At 46.2% G+C, this 26008-nt stretch overlaps 1 protein-coding gene across 7 annotated transcripts in view; it reads left to right on the top strand.

Annotated features, from left to right (window-relative positions):
* The window catches only part of NRXN3 (neurexin 3), a 1766916-nt gene that overhangs the window by 43359 nt on the left and 1697549 nt on the right, over positions 1-26008 (top strand). For 4 of the 7 annotated variants that reach the window (XM_088840266.1, XM_088840265.1, XM_088840263.1 and 1 more), the window contains exon 3: positions 18898-18927. The exons of 1 other annotated variant lie outside the window; for it this stretch is intronic. In XM_088840266.1, the coding sequence (XP_088696392.1) occupies positions 18898-18927 (30 nt within the window). Of the gene's footprint in view, positions 1-18897; positions 18928-21750; positions 21763-26008 lie in introns of all 7 variants that reach the window. 2 more of the 7 variants (XM_088840268.1, XM_088840267.1) reach the window with 1 other exon arrangement.

Genomic DNA, 26008 nt, shown 5'->3' with positions numbered 1-26008 from the left:
CCTGCACCCAGAGGGCAGCCTCTGACCCAGGGGCACCTTTCCCTAATTCTCACAGAAGGTGCCACACTGGCCCTGGTGGGGTGAAATGCTGTGGACCCATAGGTGCCCCCTCCATCTCTCCAAAGGGGCAGAGGTCACCTGTGAGCCCACCTTAGAAATAGCAGCAATCGCCAGCACAACACCGCACTATCTCAGCCTCGAGGCCGCTATCTCGTCTTGCATCACCTGAGCCCCGTTTTTCTGTTGAGGGACTTGAGGCCAGGAGTTGAAGTCCTGAGCTGAGTCCCCTGGCCAAGTTGGGGATTCCAGCCTAATTCTGACCCTTCTCCATTCTGTCCTTGAGGTGTCAAGAGCAGATTGCCAGTTTTGCCTCCTCGCTGACCTTTGGCTTTGTGTGTGGGTGGTTTCTGAGCCTGAAGTGAATTGCCGGTCCAGAAACTTCCCTCGCAGCCCTGGAGGTGGCAGGAGGCAGCCTGCACTGCCCGGCCCTGGCTGAGGTCAGCGGGCCGCCTCCCTCTTCTTGGCGCTCCTGGCCAAGCAATCTGGAGCCAGTGGGGCTGCGGCTCTGAAACAAGAGGCCTTTAGTGGTTCTCTGATTTTCTTTTTTTTCCCTTCTCCTCAGGAAGACAAATTGGGGATTTTATGAGCTAATGTAACTATTTACCCAGGGGCCGCTGGAAGACTATAAAAGGACGATTGATTAATTGATTAATTCTACATGATGAGGAGATTGGTTAGAAGTAACCCTCCTGTAAAATGCAGCTGGAGAAGGGGCCTGGCACTTCTCCTAAGGTCTGGGAGATGGGCTGGTGACTTGGCGAGAGTGTCCTGGTAGGAGAAAAAGGCAGGTGGTATTCGGATGGATTTCCATATGGGAAAATGCACAGCCCCTCCTCCTAGTCTTTGGGAGGGAGGTTCAAGATAACGAAGTGGCAAGAGCAATTGTGGTGTGCTGACCCAGAGGGGAGGGACCTGCAGCCCTGATGCCTGCCATGCATTCTCTGTTTGACTCTTCACATCGGCCCCTCTGGGTCAGGGTCCACACTCCAGAAGAGGACAAGGAGATGCAGAGAGGTCCAGTAACTGCTCACAGTTGCCAGCTGCTGGGACCAACCAGGATCTCAGATCTATCTGTCCCCAAAGCTTGCACTTTTTTCTTTAAAAACTCTGGCATTTTCACGGCAGAGCTGTGTGCATCTTGGGCGTTTTTGCATTCCCAACTCTGCTCGGTGGTGCATGGCACCATAGGAGGGCCTTGGAAATATTTCTCGAGCAGAAAGTATGGCCAAAAGCACCAGGGCTCTGTGGGTCTGCAGGGTCTCAAGACAGTTCAGAGCTCCAAGGGCGTCCTATCTAAGGACTGCAACTGTCACTTTTCAGAGGAGGAGATGGAGGCCCAGGGAGGGGAAAGGTACATCTCCGAGGCCACGTACCCCATCTGGGGCCCTGAAGGGATTCCTATCAGATGCTGATCCCATGCTCCTGGCTGATAGGGTTTGTCTTAGAGCTGCCCTCCCAGCTCTGCCAAACTCTCAGCCATCTCCCCACTTCCTGTGTGTTCCAGAACTCTCTGCCAAGGGGAGAGGAAGTGCTTTGGAGGCGAGGAAAATGACGGGGTGGACGGAGCACCTCGGAGGCAGGAAGCAGGGCTGGGGCCTGTGGATGGGAGACCCCTTGAGTCCTCTCCCTCCCTGGGGCAGGCGGGGGGCACTGGGGGGGTGCTGTTTATAGTGCTTTACCAACAGCATTTCTGCTCCAAAGGGATAATTTCTCCGGCTCAGCCTGCTGATTAGAGCTGGAATTTAAATGAATGACGGTGACCTTGTGGAAGCGCCCTAGTTATTCAGAGGCCTGATGAGGGAAATAGGCCTCTTGCCTTGGTCCATCAGAGCCCTGGCAGGTGCGGGAGGAGGGGCACCTATCCGCCCAGGGCCAGGGGGGACCCTGGTCAGCTGTGGCCGGAAGCAGCTGACGGCTTGTGCTCAGGCCTCCCTGTGCCTGCTCTGGACCTCTGCTCCTCCTTGTCTTCCTCCTCCTGTTTAAGTCACCTCACTGCTGCCCTTGGAGAGGGCATCTGCTGACTTGTCCTGAACCCTGCCCTGTCTCCAGGGAGTCCCTCACCTGGCGCGAGGGGCGCTGTTCGCAGAAGACAGTGCTTGACACAGCTAACTTCTGTTTATGGACGCAGAGGGTTTGCTCTCAAAGCTGGCTGCTCCTAGAGGAGACCCGACCCGCAGACCCAGTAGCATTAACCTCACCCAGGAGCCCATTAGAAAGGCAGAATCTCAGGCCTCTCCCTAGACCTGTGCATTTGACCAAGGCCCCTGGGGTCTGCCTATTAAAGCTGGAGAGACACTGACCTAAAATCCCCAGTCTCCTTGGGACCAGCAGGGCCATATTTATTAAGGAGAGTGCAGTACTCTTTGCTAAAGCCCTATTCCTGGTTTCATCTGCTGGGGACAGAGCAAAATATCCACTTTCTGGGTTGATAGGAGCTAAGAAGAAGAAGATTAGGGAAAGAAAAGAGAATGGACGCTGATCCACCACGTGGTCTGCACACGTCACTGGGCTCTTCTCATGTATGTGAGGCAAGATAGCTGCCTGCTTTCATATGGCCTTTGAGTTGAGGATGATTTTCCACTTTTTAAATAGTTGAAAGCAATCAGAAGAATTAGTGATGTAAAACTTTTATAAAATTTGGATGTCAGTGTTTACAAAGTTTTTTGGAACACAGGCCCACTTGTTCATTTCTGTATTGTCTGCAGCTGCTTTGCAAAAGCAGAGGGGAGCTGCAATGATGTAGACACAGCTCTCTGAGCTGCAGAGCCTAAATGATTTACCATCTGGCCCTTTACAGAGGAAGTTTGTCACCTCTGGCTTAGGGCATAGGCTTGGAGCCAGAGGCAGGTTGACACCCTGCCTCTATCCCAGCACAGCATGGCCTGTTCAGGTGACTTTTCCTTTACATTCCTCATCTGTAAAATGGGGACAATAAATACCTATCTCATGGGACTATTGTGAAGATTAAATAAACTCAAGCAAGTCGTTAGAACAGTGGCTGGCACAGAGTAAGCAATGTATAAATTAGCTACTATTGTAAGTTATCTCATTTGATCCTTTCCACATGTGTTTCCATTTTACAACTGAAAATACTTAGGCTCAGAGAAGCTTAAAAGCAAAATAAAGCATTCTTTTGCCCGTGTCTTGTTCCCCCTCACTGTTCAGAGGCAAGCCTCCTCAGCTGTGTTGTTCAGTTGCTCAGTCATGTCTGACTCTTTGTGACCCCATGAACTGCAGCACGCCAGGCTTTCCTGTCCTTCACTTTCTCCAGAGTTTGCTCAGACTCATGTCCATTGAGTCAGTGACGCTATCTAACCATCTCATCCTCTGCCACCCCCTTCTCCTCTGCTGTAGACCCCTCTAAACTGCTGTCTTCTCATCGTCCCACCAGCTTAGATCCTGGCCACCACTGCTTTCAAGTGAGGCCAAGACGTCCCAGTAAGAGGGTGGAAAGTGGACTGTTGTGTAGAGAGGGCCCCTCATGTGCCAGGCCTCCACCACTTCACAGATGAAAAATACTGGTCTTTAAAACATTGTATCCTTTGCCCCAGGTCAGAAGCAAGTATGGCAGGTATCAGGATTTAAATGCAGTCTGGGATCTCTGCTTTGTTGTTCTGCTTCTCTCTGCCTCTCTCACTTTCCCCAGGAGTTGTGTGGCCTTAGGTAAATCATTAGCCTCTCTGGGTATCAGGTTTCTTTATATCAAATACCCTCTCAGGCTTCTTCCATTCTGAGGATCTGTGATTAGGCCAGCTAACAGCCCCCCTGGGGAGAAGGACTCAGGAAAATGCCACCTCTTCCGTTACCAGAGACTGGTGGTTCCCAACTCCATTGCTACCTGGTATATTTTTTGTCTTTTCTTTCCTGTTCCTTTGGGCAACAGTCTCATTTGCTTTTCTCTCTTATTTATTAGGAAAGACATCTGACATTTATTGAGCTTGTATTTTGAGCAGGACACTAAAGTACTAAGTTTTCTTATCTATCGGTTAATTCTTTTGACGTGTCCAAGATCCTGTTATTAGACCCACTTCACTCAGGAACAAACTGACTCTCAGCAATGCTAACTCATCAGCCCCACCCAGTAAAAAGTGGTGGAGCAGGATGCAAATGCTGATGTATCTGGCCCTGGAGATGTCTCATACTGAGTTCCACCTACATTCGCCGACGAAGGTACACTCCCGTACTGTATGGTCTCGGCCTAGAACAGTGCCAGTACATCATAGGCATGGAGTAAATGCTTGTTCAGTGAAAGTGCTCAAGAATCAGCTTTTCGCTTTACCCCACGTCCCTTTGAAAGACAGGCTGCTTTTTATTGGGGCTCACCCTGAGACAGAATGTAACTCAGCCTTCTGTGTTTATTCAGTGCCCATCTCTTGGGCTCAGCTCAGTGGAGGCTGCAGGCTGTAGGAAATCCACCACTGCTGTGCGTGATTGGATTGGAAAGGGGCCCTTGGCTGGGCTAACAGCGCTCAGCTCCCAGCCAATTGCCCGGCTGGGGCCTGGGACGACCCCCTTGGCTCCCGTGGCCGTTCTTGATGAGTAAGAGTGAGTAAAGAGCCGTGTCCCAGCGTGCCTCCAGCTTCGGCTAACTCAGAGAAGCAGATCGCTTGGCCCTGGTGCCTCTTTGTAGAGCCTTTTAAAATCGCCTCCTTTACTGTCATGGCAAGTCACGCTCACCAGCGTGCTGGCTGTGGTCCACTGTGTTTCTCTGTTCCGGAGGGCAGGGTCAGAGCTGGAAAAGGCCTGGAAGAGATCCTGTAGTCTCAGTGGGATAGTACTGTCCCTGCCACGGGTGTGGGCCAGTGATGAGGAGACATTGGTGGCATTAGGAGGAAGGGCCAATCAACGCTAAATGTGCTGCAGTATACGGGAGAGTCTCACTTGAAGACTGTGCTGCTCAAAATGCCATTGGTGAGACCAAAGAGAAACTATTCTAGACCGGTTCTTCCTTGTATAGGAGAGAACACAGAGGCCCCAGAACGTCCATGTAACTCAGCTGAGTCACCAGCCTATTTATGGCAGCCTCAGAGACCCTCTCATTCTGACGACCTGCCTCAAGGAGTCTAGAAAGGACTTGGGCTCAGCTAGTCAGTGTGTGGGGCTGGGCCTCAGGAACTAGCAGCTGAGTGTTGAGGACAGTGGGTGCCCTTGTGGGGTCACTTAGCTGGCCGTGACCATGGAGGCAGCAGCTGAGGATGCCTGGGCAGGTGGTCTGCTGGAGCTGCCAGCTTCCTTGAGAAGCGCTGTTGGCATGAGATGGGAGGGTGGGGGTGTGGAAGAGACAGGGCCTAGACACCCCAGTCTCCTAAGACAGCGGTGGCTACACGCTTTCCAGCCCTTCCTGTGCGCCATGATCTCCACAAAGTGCTCTTTGTAAGTGGTTGCATGTGATTGTCACAGTGATCCTAAGATATTTTACGTGTGAGATGCAGATATTTTACAGGATAGTTAACTTGCTTAATAACCCAGTTAGCAAGATATAGGGCTGGGATCTGAAATCAGATTTTGGATTATTTAGAGCAACGGTAAACATGAAAATCACCTGGGGACTTCTCTAGTGGCCCAGTGGCTAAGACTCCGCACCCCCAATGCGGAGGGCCCTGGTTCCATCTTTGGTCGGGGAACTAGATTCCTGCAGCTGAGAGTTCTCCTGCTGCAACAAAGACTCTGTGCAGCCAAATAAATAATAAAACATTTAAAAGAAAGTCACCTGGAAAGCTAATGAATGCGATCCAGTCTAACTGAAGTAAGACATTTCTCCCAGGGGATCTGATATGACCAAACTTTGGAAACCATGTTTTCAAGGAAAGTGAAGGGCCTTGAAAGCATCAGTATTAACCACTATTGCATACCTCCCATGATGGAAGCGAGGGTGGGATGAATGATCCCCACTTTGCCTGAGTTCCCATGGCACCTAGGTCACGGAGCTAGGATAGCCTGCCTCATAATACTCTATTCAATAACCAGCTGTGCATTGTCCCCCACATGTCCGCATTGGCCACTGTGGGCTCTAGAAGGACAGGGAGAGCCATACTCTTGAGAACAGAGATTTATCCGTGCCTGCACCCCCACTACCTGGCATCCTGTGTGCACTCATAAACTTTGTTATTAGAATCTGCATTTCAGACATGGAAAGGACCCCAAAGTTGCTGAGTTCTCTGTGCACCTAAGTTTTGAATCTCTTCCATATGAGCTTATTCAGACCTGAACCCCTGCAGTGACAAGAAACTTGTTGCTCCTTTAGCCCTTCCGTTCTGACAGCATGGAGTGTTCACAAGCTCTTCTTTATTCTGAGTCACTATAGCTTTCACCACCTGTATTGCTTCCAGCCCTTGGAGACACATAGAATAGATCTAATTACACTCCCAGTGTTTGAAGACAGGGCTTTTGTCTTTAAAGATCTTCTTTTCTAAAGGCCAAAGCATCTCTAGTTTCTTTGGGCATTCTCATACAAGGGTTTTAAGTTCTTTCATCCAGGTCATTGTTCTCTGAAAAATAACAGTTTTCTTTGCATCCTTGCCCACACCACATACAATGGACGTGTTGCAACCGGTCCATGTTACATTGCTCCTTTTTTCAAGACTTCCTACATCTATTAATGACCTTATTTTTATATAATGACTACAGTATTAAATTGAACTCAACATCACTGAGAACTTTTACTATTTCACGGGTACTGCTGCTAAGCCGTTTTTTTCCTTTTTCTGTATGTGTGCCATTGGTGTATTTGACTTAGACTTGGGGCCATGCTTCGATTTTGTCAAATTCATCCCTGGATTTTTAAAATCCAGCACATCATGGCCTAGTTGGACACAGTTGTTTCATTTAACATATCCGAAGTCCTTTCCAGCTTCATGTCACTCTTGAATAAAGAGTTGTTTTAGAAAAGTTCATCACGGAGAAGGCAATGGCACCCCACTCCAGTACTCTTGCCTGGAAAATTCCGTGGACGGAGGAGCCTGGTAGGCTGCAGTCCATAGGGTCGCTAAGAGTCGGGCACGACTGAGCGACTTCACTTTCACTTTAGAGAAGATCATAACCTTTGGATAGTAAGGACTTTCTCTTCTTTGGGAAGAGTCTTTTCTAGAAGCAAACTTGCTGATGCTTTAACCCTTAGGGGCTTCCTTGGTGGCTTAGATGGTAAAGCAGGAGACCTGGGTTCGATTCCTGGGTTAGGAAGATCCCTGGAGAAGGAAATGGCGACCCACTCCAGTGTTCTTCCCTGGAAAATCCCATGGATGGACAAGCCTGGAAGGATATAGTCCATGGGGTCACAAAGAGTCTGACATGACTGAGAAACTTCACTTTTAACCCTTAGAGTGACTTTTAACTTTTAACGCTTGACTTTATCTCTCTTTCTTCCATGGTATTCGTGAAAAAGAAACCCCACCTCTCCTCTGTCACCCCCGCCCCCAGCCCCCGCCAACCCTCCCAGGTAGACTAGATTGGGAAGGTGCTGCAGACATTCTTTCCTCTGTGATGATGCCAGGGGTGACTCATTGTCGTCTCCGAAGAAATATTTTCTGTTCAGTCCAGGCACCATGCTATAAGAACAAAGTTGGTCTAGAGGCAAATAGTGAGTGAGCGAATACAGTAACATCCTACGCAGGGCTTAGTGGCGAGGATTGAACGTGGTGGTACTGTGGAAGGACCAACCCAGAGGCACCTGCGCTGGAGAAATAGCAGCAGGTGTTCCTCTGGAAACCATCACGATCATCAGCCCAACCATTCACTTCGTCCCTAGTATGGTGCCAGGCTTGTAGAAAAGCCAACATCGTGAATGTAAACAGTTGAACTTCCCAAGTATCAGTTCATAATTGCTTTTGGGTGATTTGTAGAAGCCTCGTTTCATGTTTTTGATTAGGGGTGGTGTTCTCTGGATATCAGTTTGAACCCTTGAGAATTGTCTTTTTTTGTAGGTCAAAACCAGTCAAATATCAGCAGTTTCATATGGTTCATCTCAGTAAGAAGTTGCTTGGCCTCTTCAGAGGTCAGCCTGGTTCATAGAAACTCTGTCTTGGAGTTGGAATAGTTGGTAGTTATCTTCTGAAACCCCACTATGCTCTCTTGTATGGCATTGTGGCGAGTGGCACTTCCCCTATCATTCACCCTCATCTTGCTGAATGTACTTGCTCTTTTAACTTGCATGTGCAACTTTAAAAAATGTTTGAAGGCAGCCCTCATGTCCTTATCTAGCTCTTTCATGTTTGGGCCGAACACAGCTGTTCCTTCGGCCATTCTGCATGTGACGTGCTTGTGGAACTCCTACCATCTGATTCTTCTCCCATGGACCTTCCCACCTCGGTAATGCCCCTCCTAATATATGGCAATGTTCTCTGAACCCAGACCCTAAGTTTGGTAGTCAGTGCTGAGAAGTGGAACTTGTGCCTTCTTTTTACTTGTGATTTTTTTGAGGGTTCGTGGGGAGTGTGGGAGTTTGTGCTTAAGGGCCACAATTTCTATTTATCCCCTTAAAATTAAGGTCGCTTTTGTCCTCTCACAGCTTTTGGACCCTGATTCTCAAGGCTAACGAGTTAGATATTTCTTTCTGCTCTGGTTCATTACAACATCCAGACAGCATGTCATGGATGTTCTCAGCCAAATCATTTGTCAAAGTGCTAAGCAGGTCAAGGCTCTGCTGTAAGCCACTGAAGAACCCCAGGTTGGACAAGGAAACTGAAGTCCACGATGAAGGTCATGACGCAGGTCAGGGAATTTCCATGGGGACGGGCTGGTCTGAGACACGGCTGTGGAAGTGGGTGGAGTTTTCCTTCAGGCCCCGCCTCTTTCCTTTCAGCTTCTTTCTCCCTGGTTCCAGCCTGTCCAGGGCTGTCCAGCCTGTTCCAGCCTGCCCAGGGCGCTAGACCTCCTCAGCCTGTGGCTGCGTGTCTCCATCCTTCTTTCTCACATGTCCTTGGGCCATTCCTGTCTCTGAAGAAAGAGCTTCAGCTTGGCTTCCTGATGGCCTCAGGAGCAAGGCAGTGCAATGACTGAGGGCCTGAGTGCAGTTTGTGTTCAGAGTTGCTTTTTAACGAGGGAAGTGGCTTAATAACCCCCAGAAAGGACCCAGGAAGGGAAGAGCTTCATATTTCAGTAGAAGCTGGGGATGGAGATTGAGGAGAGGGAGAGGGTGGCCAATTATTTAAAACAGTTACCTTGGGGGCTCCTTCAGTCATGCTGTACCAGGATCATAAATGAAGTTGAATTCATGTCCAGGCACTGTTTTCTGGTCCTGAATTGTCCAAGATGTGTCTTCTTGCTTCTGCACCAGCACTGAATTAAGACAGGGTAGCTCGTAGTTATCATAGTTGTCATCCAGCCTGGAGAACCCATCTGCTGGTTTAGCATCTGTATTTTTCCGCTTCCTAAGTAGTGGGAGTTTGACTCTAGGTCTTTGCTTCCTTACCTGTAAAATCTACATTACAGCAATGCCTTTCCCACAGAGAGGTATTTAATGACATGATGCTTAGCATGTCTGGTATACGTTAGACAGTCAACAAATACTAGCCACTGTTATAATTCTGTCCTTTTACCAAGCTAACTGAATTTCCTCTCTTTCAAGTGCTTAACATGCTACAATGTGTATTTTTTACTTTCCCCTTCTCTCTTTTCCAAATTCACGGTCACTCTACCGACACAAGGGTCACTGGGGGCTTCTCTTTTTGTCAAGCCCCACCCCTTGCTACCTTCACCATCTCCTTAGTTCCTCCGGAAATATCGGGTGAATGTTTCCATTACCTTCTGATTTTATGTAATTACTCTTTTTAAAAGCCCTTGTCGCTTCATAAAAATTCAATGTTGGCACTTGGCACTTAGAGCAATTAGTGACATTTCATTTCTCCACTTCAGTATGGAAAAAGAGATGATATGTGTGGATTTTACAGGGGGAGAAAAGTTATCCTGCAAGTGAATGAGAGAGAAGTCTTGGCAGAGATAACTTGCTTTTTATCCTTCCCGAATCTTTTCTCCTCCTCTATGAATGACTTCCTCCCTCCCCTGAAATACTTTTTCCAATTACTCAGCCAGAATGAAGGAAGGAAGGAGGATTAAAAACTGTCAGAAGGGAGTGGGATATTACAGGTTTGAGGGGGAGACAGTATTAGCTTCAGTGATGGAGACCTTCCACTTCTGGCCTGCCTCCTGAACTGTGCATCTTCCTCGCCTGTTCCAGTAAATGGTCTCTATTCTCTATATTAGTCATTTTCGTGACAGGCTTCCTAATGTCCACAGCCACTTACAGATGACTTTGCTTTTGTAGCCATTCCATTCTCCCAAGCTGCAACTACCTCCACAGGGATTTTCTTCCCAAAAGGTGTAACATAGTTTAGAGGACCATATGTGTATTTTGCATATAATCTACATAGGATATGCAGCCTGTTCTAAGGCACTTTCTACTTTGTATGTCTTACCTATTGGCAATCTTTTTCTCTTCTTGTTCTTGACCCTGTGGACCATGATCCGTGAGACTCCTCTGTCCATGGGCTTCTCCAGCCAAGAATACTGGAGTGGGTTGCCATGCCCTCCTCCAGGGGATCTTCCTGACCCAGGGATCGAACCCGTGTCTCCTGCATTGGCAGGCGAGTTCTTTACCACTCGCGCCACCTGGGAAGCCCGTGAACCACAGATAGATAGGCACAGAAAGTGAGGCAGACAGCTCTAGAAATTGCCATTTCCTCCTCCAGGGAGAGAGAGTGAAAAATATCAGACATCTTCATGGGATCCAGAATGGTCCCTGAACCCAGCTCCTGATGCTTCTGCTAAGTCGCTTCAGTCGTGTCCGACTCTGCGCGACCCCATAGATGGCAGCCCACCAGGATCCCCCATCCCTGGAATTCTCCAGGCAAGAACACTGGATTGGGTTGCCATTTCCTTCTCCAGTGCATGAAAGTGAAAAGTGAAAGTGAAGTCGCTCGGTTGTGTCCGACTCTTAGCCACCCTATGGACTGCAGCCCACCAGGCTCCTCCGTCCATAGCATTTTCCAGTCAAGAGCACTGGAGTGGGCTGCCATTGCCTTCTCCGAATCCAGCTAGGTAGCACTTTGGCAGAGTGTGACATCTAGCTAGGAGACATTTCAGTTGCTCTCTAATTTTTATAATCTTTTTTTTTTAAAGACATTGTAGTTCCACGAGAACTCTGTATAGAAAATTCTCCATATTCTGACGATCAAAGGCTCGTCCTAGCCCAGTCCCTGTTTCCTGCCCTCCTTAGATGAAATTTTATGGAGTTGGCTTTCAAAGCTGTATTGAAGATCTGTTGAAATCCGGAACTGGTGGTGGGATTGTTTCAGACAACGTGGTGGTTTTTCCTTTGCTTCCCCGAGCCCCCTGTTCCAGCCCAGGTCTGGTCTGTCAGCATCCCTTGAACATCAGGCTCAGATTAAATGCTGAGCTCCAAATCCAGCCAGCTGCCAGTGCCGGGGCCAGACATGTGGTCTGAGGGGCTGCGGCTGACCTTCCATCCCTGAGATTAACAAGAAGCCCCCCTCCTCTGTTTCTCATCAGCCACAGCTGGCATAGATTGCTTTTCCTTCCTTGCTAATTATATCCTCAGTGAAGGCTTTTTTTTTGAGCATTATTTTTCTGTATCTATATTGGAAAGCCATGTAGTTCCTTTTTTCTTTTTGAATATAAAATTTTACTTTAATGTTGGAATACGCATTAAAAAAACCAAACTCTGGGATACTTTAATAACCCCCATCCCTCCCAGATTAAGACTCGGGGCTTTGGCCCCTTTTTATTTGAGGCTTCATTCACTTACATGGGCACAGACCCTTCTCTTCCAAGAAGGGAAGGTGATACACTTTTACATTTGTCCTGACTCTCTTGCAGACCTTACTCCTGTAATGTTAAATGCACCTTAGACTTTTTGCTTCTTCTGTTTCTTCAGCTTATCGTGCCTAAAACAGAATTCATTATCACCCTCCTTCCAGATCCATCTCCCAACTCCATCCCACCTTCCTGCCTCTGACAGTGCCTTGCTAGTCTGCCATCCGTTCCTCCCCTGAAGCATCTCATCGGTCACCCAAAGCCTGTTGAGTCCTTTTCCCCTTTTCCTTCCTGCTGCCTTGATACTAATTTTGGCCCTCTGCCTATGACAGATCTTGGTGCCTCTGTCTCTTTTCCCTCTAATCCATCCTGTCCACACCATTGCCAGCGCAATCTTCCCCAAAATCATTTTCCCCAGCGCATTCTCCTGCCCGTGAGCCCTCGGTGTCTCCCATCAGCTGCAAGATCAAGTCCTTTCTCCTTAGCCTGGAAACTCCAGGCCTCCATACAATGGTCCTTAAGATCACCTTTCACTTCTTCCTTCTGTGAACCATTTCTGTGTGTTCATTGTTATTTCTACATCATCTATTACATACCTACCATGTGCCTGGCAGCGTCCTAGGTATTCTGGAAAGGTGACAGGAAAATCCTTACAAAAGCAGTTAGTGGTCTTGGGAGCTAGTGGTGTTACCAGGAATGTCCTTCGTCACTCCTAATCCTAAACCATCTTCCAAGATGTATTTTAAATCCCACTTTCCTCCAGAAACTCTTGCCGTACACCCAGGGCCCTCCTCACAGTCCTTCCGGATCTTATTGTCTGAATCAATTGTTTGACGCTTAACAATTACCCATCATGCATTCCCCGTTCACTCAAAAAATGCACACTGAGCACCTCCTGTGTGTCAGGCACTACGCTTTATGTTGGCTCACACATCAGTGTATTTTTACAGCCTAAAAATAACAGCAATAACTCTTACGTAGCCCTTAGCACGTACGGACCCTGCTTTACGTGCATTCATTTATTTAATCCTCAAAACAAGCTTTGGATTTGGCATGACAAATATCCAAATTTTACAGATGGGAAGTCAAGGAGCAGAGATGTTTAGCAGCTTTCCTGGTGTCACAAACTAGAAAATAATGGAGGTGGGATTCAAATCTGAAGTCCTTGATCTTAACCCCTATCCTTCCCTGTCAGGTACCACTGTGTATGTATATGTCTATATATGACATGTATGTGTGTGTAAATATAAGCACACATGCACACGCCTTCCCAGTTAGATTCTAAATGCTTAGAGGTTGGCAACTATGTACCACATGTGTTTGCATCTCACTACCTTATGCAGTGTTTACATATAGTCGGTACTGGAGTCATTGGTTTCATTGTCATTTCTTCCATTCACTTTTGGTGGGGACTCAAGGTCTTTTATGTCAGAAAGTGAAGAGGAACTAAAAAGCCTCTTGATGAAAGTGAAAGAGGAGAGTGAAAAGGTTGGCTTGAAGCTCAACATTCAGAAGACAAAGATCATGGCATCTGGTCCCATCACTTCATGGGAAATAGATGGGGAAACAGTGGAAGCAGTGTCAGACTTTATTTTTTGGGGCTCCAAAATCACTGCAGATGCTGATTGCAGCCGTGAAATTAAAAGACGCTTACTCCTTGGAAGGAAAGTTATGACCAACCTAGATAACATATTGAAAAGCAGAGACATTACTTTGCCTACCAGGGTCCATCTAGTCAAGACTATGGTTTTTCCAGTGGTCATGTATGGATGTGAGAGTTGGACTGTGAAGAAAGCTGAGCGCCGAAGAATTGATGATTTTGAACTGTGGTGCTGGAGAAGACTCTTGAGAGTCCCTTGGACTGCAAGGAGATCCCACCAGTCCATTCTAGAGGAGATCAATCCTGGGTGTTCATTGGAAGGACTGATGCTAAAACTGAAACTCCAATACTTTGGCTACCTCATGCGACGAGGTGACTCACTGGAAAAGACTCTGATGCTGGGAAAGATTGGGGGCGGGAGGAGATGGGGACGACAGAGAATGAGATGGCTGGATGGCATCACCAACTCGATGGACATGAGTTTGAGTGAACTCCGGGAGTTGGTGTTGGACAGGGAGGCCTGGCATGCTGTGATTCGTGGGGTCACAAAGAGTCGGACACAACTGAGCGACTGAATTGAACTGAACAAGGTCTTTTTACAGCAAATAGGAGTGTTTGGGAGTGGAAGGAAGGGGAGAAACAAAATTTCATAATCAACCTACACCCTCTGGAATTCCTGGTTTCCAGTTCTTAATTCTGCAATCTTCAGGGGTAGATTTGTATAAGAGTAGATACTAATATAAAAGCTCATGAAAATGGATTAAAATCCCCTTCTCAAAAAGCAAAATAAAACTCAAACCATGTTATGGTTACAGTTTTCTCCCCTGTCTTGTGCTATTTCCTTTTACACTTGCTTCTGTCTGTTTTGCTTTGTTGCCTACAACACATCGAGATCTCAGATTTACATTCCTGGTCTAATATTTCTAGTTCAGATTTTTTTCTAAGTTGAAGAATATGTACATTTAATTTGAATCACAAGACTGCAACTACATATGTAGCTTAATAAAACCTGGTAAGTACATAGATCCACCGTAGGGTTCCATTAACTATCCAGTTCCTCTTAGTGCATTTATCACACGGTTTAATTTACCAAAATTTGATTTATATGTCACTCTGAAGGGGTAGCTCGCAAGTTCTAGTGAGCATGAGAATCACTAGAGCAACATAATTGAAATTCAGGTCCTTCCCCAACTCCTCCCCGATTCTAACTCATTCGGACCTGGGTGGAGTCCAGGAACATCACTGTGAGTGAGGATCCCCAGGTCGTTAATGCAGGTGGTCAGTGAAACGTGCTCTGGGAAACACAGCTTTAAAGAAGCACACGTGGCACATAAATAGGTCCAACTCTAGGGGCTTCTCCCGGGCTTTGCATACACTCTTGCTATCAAGCGGCCCATTTCCTCTTCAGTTGCAGGTGTAAAATATTGGTCCTTTTATTTAAAAAATATGTCCCCCGTGGATACATGTATATGTATGACTGAATCCCTTTGCTGTCCACCTAAGTCTATTGGCATTGTTAATCTGCTATACTCCAATATAAAATAAAAGGTTTAAATGGTAAAAAAAAAAAATAAAAATAAAGAGTCTCATTTAACAGAATAAAAAATAAATAAAAATATCTCCCCCAGCTTTGTTGAGATAATTGACATATAACATTGTGTAAACTGAACATGTAAACTGTGTTAATTAGATACACTTACATGTTGCAAACCCCTTCATTTCCTCGCATAGTTACCATTTCTTTTTTATGGTGAAGACATTTAAGATCTACTCTCTAGCATTTATACTTCAAGTGCATAATATAATACTATCGCCCTTTTATTTTTAACCCCCATCTTAGGGATCTCTTTCAGTTCAGTTCAGTTCAGTCGCTCAGTCGTGACCGACTCTTTGAGACCCCGTGAATCACAGCACGCCAGGCCTCCCTGTCCATCACCAACTCCCGGAGCTCACTCAGACTCATGTCCATCGAGTCGGTGATGCCATCCAGCCATCTCATTCTCTGTCGTCCACGTCTCCTCCTGCCCCCAATCCCTCCCAGCATTAGTCTTTTCCAGTGAGTCAACTTGTCGCATGAGGTGGCCAAAGTATTGGTGTTTCAGTTTTAGCATCAATCCTTCCAGTGAACACCCAGGTTTGATCTCCTCTAGAATGGACTGGTTGGATCTCCTTGCAGTCCAGGGGACTGTCAAGTGTCTTCTCCAGCACCACAGTTCAAAAGTATCAATTCTTCGGCGCTCAGCTTTCTTCACAGTCCAACTCTCACATCCATACATGACCACGGGAAAAACCATAGCCTTGACTAGACGGACCTTGGTTGGCAAAGTAATGTCTCTGCTTTTTAATATATTATCTCAGTCAGTTCAGTCGCTCAGTCGTGTCCGACTCTCTGCGACCCCATGAATCACAGCACGCCAGGCCTCCCTGTCCAACACCAACTCCCGGAGTACACTCACACTCATGTCCACAGAGTCGGTGATGCCATCCAGCCATCTCATTCTCCGTCGTCCCCTTCTCCTCCCGCCCCCAACCTTTCCCAGCATCAGAGTCTTTTCCAGTGAGTCAACTCGTCGCATGAGGTGGCCAAAGTATTGCAGTTTCAGCTTTAGCATCAGTCCCTCCAATGAACACCCAGGATTGATCTCCTTTAGAATGGACTGGTTGGATCTCCTTGCAGTATAAGGGACTCTCAAGAGTCTTCTCCAACACCACAGTTCAAATGCATCGATTTTTTGGCGATCAGCTTTCTTCACAGTCCAACTCTCACATCCATAAATGACCACGGGAAAAACCATAGCCTTGACTAGATGGACCTTGGTTGGCAAAGTAATGTCTCTGCTTTTTAATATACTATCAAGGTTGGTCATAACTTTCCTTCCAAGGAGCAAGCGTCTTTTAATTTCATGGCTGCAATCAGCATCTGCAGTGATTTTGGAGCCCAAAAAAATAAAGCCTGACACTGTTTCCACTGTTTTTCCATCTATTTCCCATGAAGTGATGGGACCAGATGCCATGATCTTTGTTTTCTGAATGTTGAGCTTCAAGCCAACCTTTTCACTCTCCTCTTTCACTTTCATCAAGAGGCTTTTGAGTTCCTCTTCACTTTCTGCCATAAGGGTAGTGTCATCTACATATCTGAGGTTATCGATATTCTCCCAGCAATCTTGATTCCAGCTTGTGCTTCTTCCAGCCCAGCGTTCCTCATGAGGTACTCTGCATATAAGTTAAATAAGCAAGGTGACAATATACAACCTTGACGTACTCCTTTTCCTATTTGGAACCAGTCTGTTGTTCCATGTCCAGTTCTAACTGTTGCTTCCTGACCTGCGTACAGGTTTCTCAAGAGGCAGGTCAGGTGGTCTGGGATTCCCATCTCTTTCAGAATGTTCCACAGTTTATTGTGATAGACACAGTCAAAGGCTTTGGCATAGTCAATGAAGCAGAAATAGATGTTTTTCTGAAACTCTCTTGCTTTCCTCATGATCCAACGGATGTTGGCAATTTGATCTCTGGTGCCTCTGCCTTTTCTAAAACCTGCTTGAACATCTGGGAGTTCACGGTTTACATACTGCTGAAGTCTGGCTTGGAGAATTTTGAGCATGACTTTACTAGCATGTGAGATGAGTGTAATTGTGTGGTAGTTTGAGCATTCTTTGGCATTGCCTTTCTTTGGGATTGGAATGAAGACTGACCTCTTCCAGTCCTGTGGCCACTGCTGAGTTTTCCAAATCTGCTGGCATATCTAGGTTGGTCATAACTTTCCTTCCAAGGAGTAAGCGTCTTTTAATTTCATGGCTGCAATCAGCATCTGCAGTGATTTTGGAGTCCAAAAAAACAAAGTCTGACACTGTTTCCACTGTTTTTCCATCTATTTCCCATGAAGTGATGGGACCAGATGCCATGATCTTTGTCTTCTGAATGTTGAGCTTCAAGCCAACCTTTTCACTCTCCTCTTTCACTTTCATCAAGAGGCTTTTGAGTTCCTCTTCACTTTCTACCATAAGGGTGGTGTCATCTCTTTAGATCTTCCTTATTCTCATTTCTTAATGGTGACAACTGTCCTGTGAATTCATACACCTATTCTCTTCCTATTCCTCCTTCTGCATACCCCACCTGTCTGCCTTAGAGCCTCCCTCTTAGTGTGCTTGATTTGGATGCTGAAGGCTATGGCTTGGTCCTGAAACTCCAGGCATTTTATGAACAGTCACTTCTGCTGAGGTTTCTTCGTCAAATGTAGTGCCCTTTCTTCTTATTATCCCCTCCCAAAAAAGACCAATAGTTAATTTTTTAAATAAAACATATTATGAGAATGACTTGCTTTGGCATGATTCCATTCCTCCATGAGTACTAATATGCCAGGCCTTTAGAAACGAATGTAAAAAATGTGCATTTAAAATATGACTATAGTTTAATGAAATTTGTGAAAAAATGCCTCCATGACATTTATGACACATGGTGTATCTGTTTTTAATATATCATTGATCTTTAAAAAGTCAGTTGCTTGACCCATATTTTGCCTCTGATTACTTTTCTAAATCTCTAGTAATCTCCAAAAACATTTAGAGATTTCCATATTTTAGAGATTTTTCTCCTTTATTAATCCCCTATATCCCTGAATTTTACTCTGGGGAAAGGATCTCCAAATATCTCCAGCAATAATAAAAGCAATGGAAGAGCAGATAGCCAGCACAGTTGGCTACTGGTTGGAAATCTTTTCTTTTAATAGGTTTATCAGGGCTTACGCTTCCCTTGAAGTAATGAGTTCTTAAGAGCCTTGTTTGACTTCGGTAAGAACACAGCGAGAGGTTGTGCTATTTATTGGGACTTTGTGTACCTTCTTTAATCCATTCAGTACTCGGCTAGGCCTCTGTGATCAAACATAAGGGACTTTTAGGAAAAGTTGGTGCTGGAGGGTCGTCACTGGGCGAAGGCCAGGATCATGCGGAGATGTTTCAAGCTGTCTAACTCTTGAAAGCAGACACCCATATGGTATGTTCAGTGTGATTCAATTTTTGTATCTAGGGTGGACAATGTTGGATGGTAAACTTCGGATGTGAGATTACAACTGATTTTTTTCCCTTCTGAATTTTCCAAAGTTTCTACAGTGATCATGTATTAATTACTATTGCAAGCTATTTAAAAGAAAGAAAGAAACCTACTTTGCCCACATCTGGAGTCTCTTTCCCAAGGGACCTAATCTCTCATAGATTTGTCTCAAATCCTACCTATTGCATAGGTCAGTGGCAATGTGGCCTGCAGGTTCAGCAAACAAAAGACTGTCCTTGAACTGGATGGCCCTGGACACCCTGGCCTGCGTCTCAGGGCTCGTTGCATGCTCCTGAGTACATGTGGATGCCCCCCGCCACTCCTTCTGCTCAGGCATTAAGAGGCGATGGCCTTCCATGTGGGATTCTAACTTTGTCTTCTTTCTTTTCTCCTTCCCCTCCCCTGCATTCTCCTCCTCCTTCAAGGCCTCTCCCACCTCATGATGAGTGAACAAGGTAGGTGCTCTGGGCTCACGGTGCTGCAGCTGCCTGAATTGCTTGCCTTCGTGACTCTGGCTGGCTGCTGAGAGCCCGCATCATCCCTGGCAGGCCGTTTGCTGCCTGTCTCTCCTGCCAGGGGTCGGGCTGGGAGCCGGGCCACCTTGTGGTGGGGGCGGGGTGGGGTGCACCTTTCCCATCGCATCGTGGTTACCCCGCCCCCCTGCCCCATCATCCCCTTGCTTCTCCATTCCACTTCACCATTTGTCATCCTGGGCGCTGGCCCTGCTGGGCTGCCTCCCAGAGAGAAGCATGAAACAAGCCATGACGGTGTCGATAATAGGGGTGAATGAAGCTAATTTCAGAGCACCAGAGCGGTTAACTTCTTCCCTAAGCCTCACGCTGGGGCCCCAGGTTGGGGGAGAGGCATTGGGCTTCTTTGAATTTCACTCTGAGTAAAGGTTTGATTTTTGTTTTCCCCTCCATCCCCCTGCCCACTGTAATGACTTTCAGTCCTGGCCACTACCCACCCTGCCCCCCCAACCTCCAGTGGTCAAAGGAAGCCCATGGGGATTTGACTGTTTTCAGTTTTGTATAAAAGCAAAAACCACTGAAAGAACATGCTAATGTCCTGATGGCAGGGTTCTAACTCATTATACACCCTGAAGAAAACTGCATATAAAGATCTGTAAATTCTGCATCTGCAACCTAAAATATTCAATTATGCAGGGAATGAACTGTGCAGGAAATTCAGCTCAGCTAAGCACAGGGTGGGCTGTGAATGAAGCCTTTTTTTCCTAAATAAAAATTTTCCATATTATCAGCCTAAATCAGGATTCAAGAACTGAGCCTACTTCAAATTGTCTTTTTTGTCACTGTTCAATTGCTACTATTGTGTTTCTTCTGCCTTTTGGGGTGATTGCAAGATGGATCTACCTGGCCTGGCCCTGACACCGAAAGACCGTACTTTAATTTCTCATGTCTATTTCTTTTCAAAATACACACGGGACCCAGTGCCTTTGTTCAAGGACCAAAGAGAAGGGAAGGAGGTGTGCTTCCATGTTCTGCTGTTTTTCTTGGTCTTTTGAGGAGGGTGGGGCAGCACTGAAGGGCAACTGCCCCATCCCCGACACCCTCCTTTTCTTACACAGGATTCATCAGACAGTGTTGCCAGAAAGAGGAGTATATGATCAGATCAAGGCACCACCCAGGTCTGAGAGAAGTTTTGTCCAGGTAGCTGTGGAGGTAGGCAATTGAGGGCATTTCTGACTTGATAAGGCAGGAGAGAAAGAAGCACACTTTCCCAATAAAACTGTATCCTCTAGACCTGAGCCACGACCCATGACATGGATATCAGACATTTCAGTGAAGACACCATCTCGTATAGAGCAGATGTCAAGGAACAGAGCTAGAGGGGGTCAGGTGACTTCTGCAGTGTTAGATGGAGCCCTGTAAGAGGCTGGGGTGAAGCCTCTCCATTCTCGTAGGTGAATGAGGGAACCTCCCCACAGCAGCTTACCGTGAAGTGAGTATGAGTAAGGAGCGCTCTTTATGTCGACCAAGTATATCCGGATAGTTTGAGAGAGTTACACATATCTCGACAGAATGCGGTGACCCACGCTCTATGAATGCTAGAATTCGGTGGCCCCACTTTGATAACAGGTTCCACCAGAAAAAGCAGGCCCTCAGAGTCCCGATGAGAAGATGCTTCTACATTTTCTCGTCTCGTCCTCCCAGCTGCCCTTTAAGAGTTCTAGCTTTTCTAGCGGCTTGGAGGTCTGAGGGTATTCAGAGGGCTGATGTCATAGGATAGAGTCTAGGCTGATGAGATAGGCTGGTGGCGACCTCTTTAATCTTGACTTATTTCAAGCCACTGATGCAGCACAGGCATTTTGGAGGGCTAAATTCCAACCCTGGTGGGAAAAGTATCTGGAGAACCTCTATTGTGTACCTCCCCCACTTTTCCACCTACTATTCAACTTCTTGCCCAGAAAGGTAGAGAATTCAGACACACCCATGGATGCATGGGGTCAGCGGTAAGTCAGGAAACTTCTAGAAATAGAGCTTTTAGGCAATCACACAGTGACAAACACAGGTATTGTGAATCCCTCTTTAAAGAGGTTTTCAAGAAAGGATGCGGAATTCTTCCAGGTGGTCAGTGCCACTAAGATTTTCAGGTGCAGTTTTTCAGTTTAATTTTTTTAAGAAGGCCCTTTGACCCCATCCCTCCCCCTCTCATTCTTTTTCATTTCCCACCCCTTGTCCATTCTTGCCCTTGGGATGATTTCCTCCCTTCCTTTTCCTTATTCCTTCAATGTGAAAGGAAGAGAATTCTGTCTGGTTCTCACTGAGTCTCCAGAATTTGTTTTTGATCCCGATACATATATGTGGAAACGCTTGTGTAAGTTGCGTGTCTACCACCTGTACATGTACGTTACACTGTGGATCCTCACGACTCATATTAACGTTGAGAAAACACAGGAGAGCTTCGCTTCTCTGAAACTTGGCCTAAACAATTTTAGTTTGGTTAAGTGCATACGATTTCACACACATGAGGCTATGCAGTGCTTTTGCATGCAGACTTGGTCATGTTTCTAAGGATGGGACTTGAGACGAGGCTAACGGGAAAAAGCTGTTTAAGCTTCACATTGTGCGTTTGTTTTGTGCTGCCTTCTCAGGGTTGCGCTGCTATTGCCATTACGGTTGTGGGTTTTGTTGTGTGTGTTGCATTTCTTTGTGTGTCTGCAGCGTGCTGATGTTTTCCTCTCCCTGCTCTCTCTCTCGCCGCCTCCATGGTGGACGCCATGCCTCCTCTACTTAATCGGACCTTCATTTCTGTAGGTAGAAGTAAAGGTAGAGATCATTTTATTTTTATCATTATAACTTTCAATTTGCCTTCTGAAATATTCATATATCCCCAGGAAATTGTTGACTCTAATGAATACAGTCCAGATTATAATGGTGTTTTAAACAACAACTAAAAAAAAAAAAAATCCAGGGCTCTCCTTTTCCTTCAAAGTACTTCATGACTGATGGTTGGGGATTGCTCGGAGCTGGCCTGCCTTCCTCTTAATGCAGAATGAGCCTTCCCATTGTGGTGTGCTGTTTCTGTCTGAATGTGCTTGTGTGCTGTGGGGAAGATATATTTTACTTAGGGCATTGTAAGATCCCCTCCAGTAAATGTATTGAGGGCCCAGGAAAGATGCGGAATGACCGGCCAGTGTTTCCGTGACCTGGCAATAACTGAATTCAGGGTGATAGACGAGAATGGGGAGAGGATTGGTGAATGGCTGGAAACTGTATAAAATTTGAAATTTAGGTAAGATCTGTGGCTCTTTTATCTTCTGTGTTGTATCTCCTGTATTTTGGGGGAATAAAAGTTTCCTGACTCAGTGTGATAAGCTAAGAATGGTGGGACTAGGGGTGTGGAAGAATTTAGGAATCCACAGGGGATCCAGGGATAATCCATTACGTCACAAGGAGAGAGTGGAGAGACGACGCTGGGTTTTAACTTAGCAGGTCCACCTTTTGCCGGGTAAGCTGGGAAAGGGAGGGGCGCTGAGTCGGTGCAGTCTCTACGATGCTCTGACATGCCTTTCACCGCTTCACACCTTTGGGTACCACAGTTCACTCATCCATTCCTAATCAAAGCTGTCAGAGACCCGAGCCCAGAGAACCCAGCTCACCAGCTCAAATTGGATTAGCTGTTTGGAACTGAAGGGAGGGTCTAATTGATAAATTATAAATATGTATTTGCATTCGGTTCTCCTCTTTCCCTTCCTGACTCGCCAGCCCCTATCTCTGCAGGCAGGCACCACTGCCTCCTATAAAGGTTGGCAAATAACAGAAGCAGGGAATGTGCGTTCCGGTGTGAGAATGTTGCAGAAAGATGGGGCTGACAAGATACTGAAAATGTTAATTTGATGACTAGTCTGTGAACTGGCCATCTCTCATTTGCATTTCATGCCTCTCTGGATTTTTTAAAAGTTACGTATGGTTACCTTGGAAGCAGTTCAGTCCTTTCGCTTTGGGGTTGGTTGATTGCCTATTTCTTTTCTGCTAATCACAGGTGGATTCAGTCTCAGAAATCTGCTATGGGGAACCTTACCCTCTTATGAGCTTAAGGAGGTGGGAAAGGGGGACAAGAAAGAGGAATAATGATTGAAAAGGTATATCTAGCCACCCCCTCCGCTTCCCTACTTACTATATTAGCCAGAGGCTTCTAGTGATCTCTTCACAGTCAAAGCCACCACTCTGTGCCCAGGACACAACCCTTGTGAAGCACGTGGTCCTGTGTCTAACCCGTAGACCTCTCTCCTTTTCTTTCCCTAATTGCCTAAAACAGAGGTCCCCAGCCTCTGGGATCTAACGCCTGATGATCTGAAGTGGAAGCTGATGTAGCAATAGTAGAAAACAGGAGAAAGTGTATGATAAATGTGATGCACTTGGATTATCCCAAACCATCCCCCACCCCACCCCTGCGCAGTCTGTGGAAGCATTGTCTTCCATGAAACCCGCCCCTGGTGCCAAAAAGGTTGGGGACCACTGCCCTAAAACATCCCATGAGATAGATGTCTTTAGTGTTTTTAGATTTTGCACATGGGTATCTTTCTCTAGATTGAAGGCAAGAGGAGAAGGGGACGACAGAGGATGAGATGGTTGGGTGGTATCACCAACTCAGTGGACATAAGTTTGAGTAAGCTCTGGGAGTTGGTGATGGACAGAGAGGCCTGGCGTGCTGCAGTCCATGAGGTCGCAAAGAGTCAGACATGACTGAGCGACTGAACTGAACTGATTCTTCTCTGGCCCCTGCTGCTAACACTGATCATTTCCTAGGTGGCCAGCTATTGTGCCTTGAGCTTTAGACGCTTTTCCACAGTAACCCCCTTGGAACTGTCTTATGAGGTAGATGATTATCCTAGCTATATGGGCAAGTAGAACAAAGCTCAGAGAGCTAAATAACTTAAGTCAGATGGCTGTAAGTTGTAGTGAAACTCAGAATCTGAGTACCTAGCCACTGCTTTATATGGCTTCTCTTTGATCCAAGGATGACCTCCATAGATATGCCTCTCAGCTACCTCCCTGGCACCAGCCTGGCTTACGTTCCAACTGGCCACTTTGTGTTCGTTCTCCGTAACATATGTCCACAGAAATGTTCTGTCACCTGAATATTTCAAGTCAACCTTGGCATCATCTGGCCACAAACCAGATTCTCCAATTTTGTTAATGGTTTCCCCATCTTCCTTATCACCTGGACTTGAACTCAGCAATTGCTTTTTTTTTTTTTTTCCTTCTTGAACTTTCTTATTCCCAGCTGATGAGCTTGTTGAGATTCATTTTCAGGATGTCTCTTGCATCTCTGTTTGACATACTAGCTCGGTTCCCAGTTAGACCTTATTGGATTGTTGCCCTAACCTAATTAGTGTTTGTTCTCCCCTAGTCTGTCCAGTAACTGAGAACTGCTTAAGTTCTGCTGTCCTCCATATGGAGTTCAGGATTAACTATCTCACTTTCAAAGCCGTCCCTAATATGGCCTTGTTTACCTTTAACCTGCTAATCTTTGATGCGAAATTGTTGCCAAATATAGTGTACCAAGTAATCTTACTGGACCTTTCCTTGTCTCTTAGTTTTACTTATTTTCTCCTCTCCTCTATAAGAGCTCGTCCTCTCCTGTTTCTGTCCATTGAAATCATACCTAGATTTTATTTCCAGTTGATGGTACGAATGCTCTGCATACTTAGATAGGCTAAGATCTGTTTAGATATGAGCTCTCCTTCCATGTAACTCTCTAATATCTTACACTAAACTTATTTGGAAATTGGACTCCTCCACTCTACTAGATCTCAAGTATGTTGAAGACAAACATATTCATTTTTTAATGTCCGGATGGGTCCAGCCTAGGAGGTTATACTGTGAACAGACTCAAAATCGCTAATCCCTCTTATCCTGCTGTCCGTCATCTTCCTAAAAGTGAAAATAAAGCAAAATTAAAATTAAATCGGATCACGTAGCTCATCTGCTCAGAAGCTTTTGGTGGATTCTTGTTGTATAATTGTCAACGTGCCTTCCCAGCTTTATTTTCCGCAATAACATAGCCCGCTCTGCACTCCCAACCCTGCCCAGCCCCCGGTCTCCTCAAGTCAACAGCTCACTCTGCCTAAATCCACACTATGTTTTCTTGCCTCAGGCTTTCACTCAAGATCTGGTCTCTTTTCTGAATGGCCTCGGATCACCCTTCGCCCCCTTATCTCCTTTTAAAGCTCAAGCTTCCTAGGTCCTCCAGACTTTGTGTTTCCGTTACGAAGTACCTGCCCTAAATCAGACTTCATGTGTGTCAGTTATCCCATCCCGAAAGAACCTTGTACCCATACTGTGGGCAGTACTGTGTCCAGAGCTGTGGACAGAATGGCCCTTTTCATTACCCTCTTACCCCACCAACAGAGCAAAGGAGCCCCGGCGGGTCATAGAGTGAGGCCAGACCTTCCGAGTCCAGGTCCCTGCTCACCTAGGCCGTCTCTTGGGCCTGTATGTGCAAAGGGCATCAGAATAAATGTGGGAAAGGTCTTTGGACTTTTCCTCAGGAGTTTCTAAGATAAAAGAATGCCTCAGATTTTGTCGTTGTTTTAAAACTGAGGGATGAAGCAGTGAACGTGTAGTGGAAAGAACTATGAAGTTAAATCTATAAAACTGAGCCGGATGTTTAGGCCATAACAGTCTTCGCCACATTCAGGAGGTCACTGGGCTACACTGGGCCGAAAGCAAACGTGACTTTTAACTAGAAGTAGCTGATGGAAGGAGTTCTTCAGCAACCTTGGTCAACTTTTTGGACTTGATTTTGACTGCTTTTGTTTAAATGTTTAGAGTGTGTTTTGGTCTCTATCCCCCGTTACTTTTTAGTTTGGGGATTGCCTATCCTGTGTTAGATTGCCAAACACTTTCCCTTGAAACTGAAATTGGAATAGGTGTAGTAGATTCAACTGCTTACAGGGGCTTGACAGGTATTATCAAGGAACAGATCGTATGGTAAGGAAATTCCTAGTGTAAGATGAACAGGAGGGAGTGGCGGGGATTGTGGCAAACTGGAAAGCACAAATCCTGT

Source organism: Moschus berezovskii, chromosome 9 (genome assembly GCF_049115385.1).
Source record: "Moschus berezovskii isolate FMDL1 chromosome 9, NW_MosBer_1.0, whole genome shotgun sequence".
Classification (NCBI taxonomy): domain Eukaryota; kingdom Metazoa; phylum Chordata; class Mammalia; order Artiodactyla; family Moschidae; genus Moschus; species Moschus berezovskii.
This window is presented reverse-complemented; position numbering and strand designations above follow the sequence as displayed.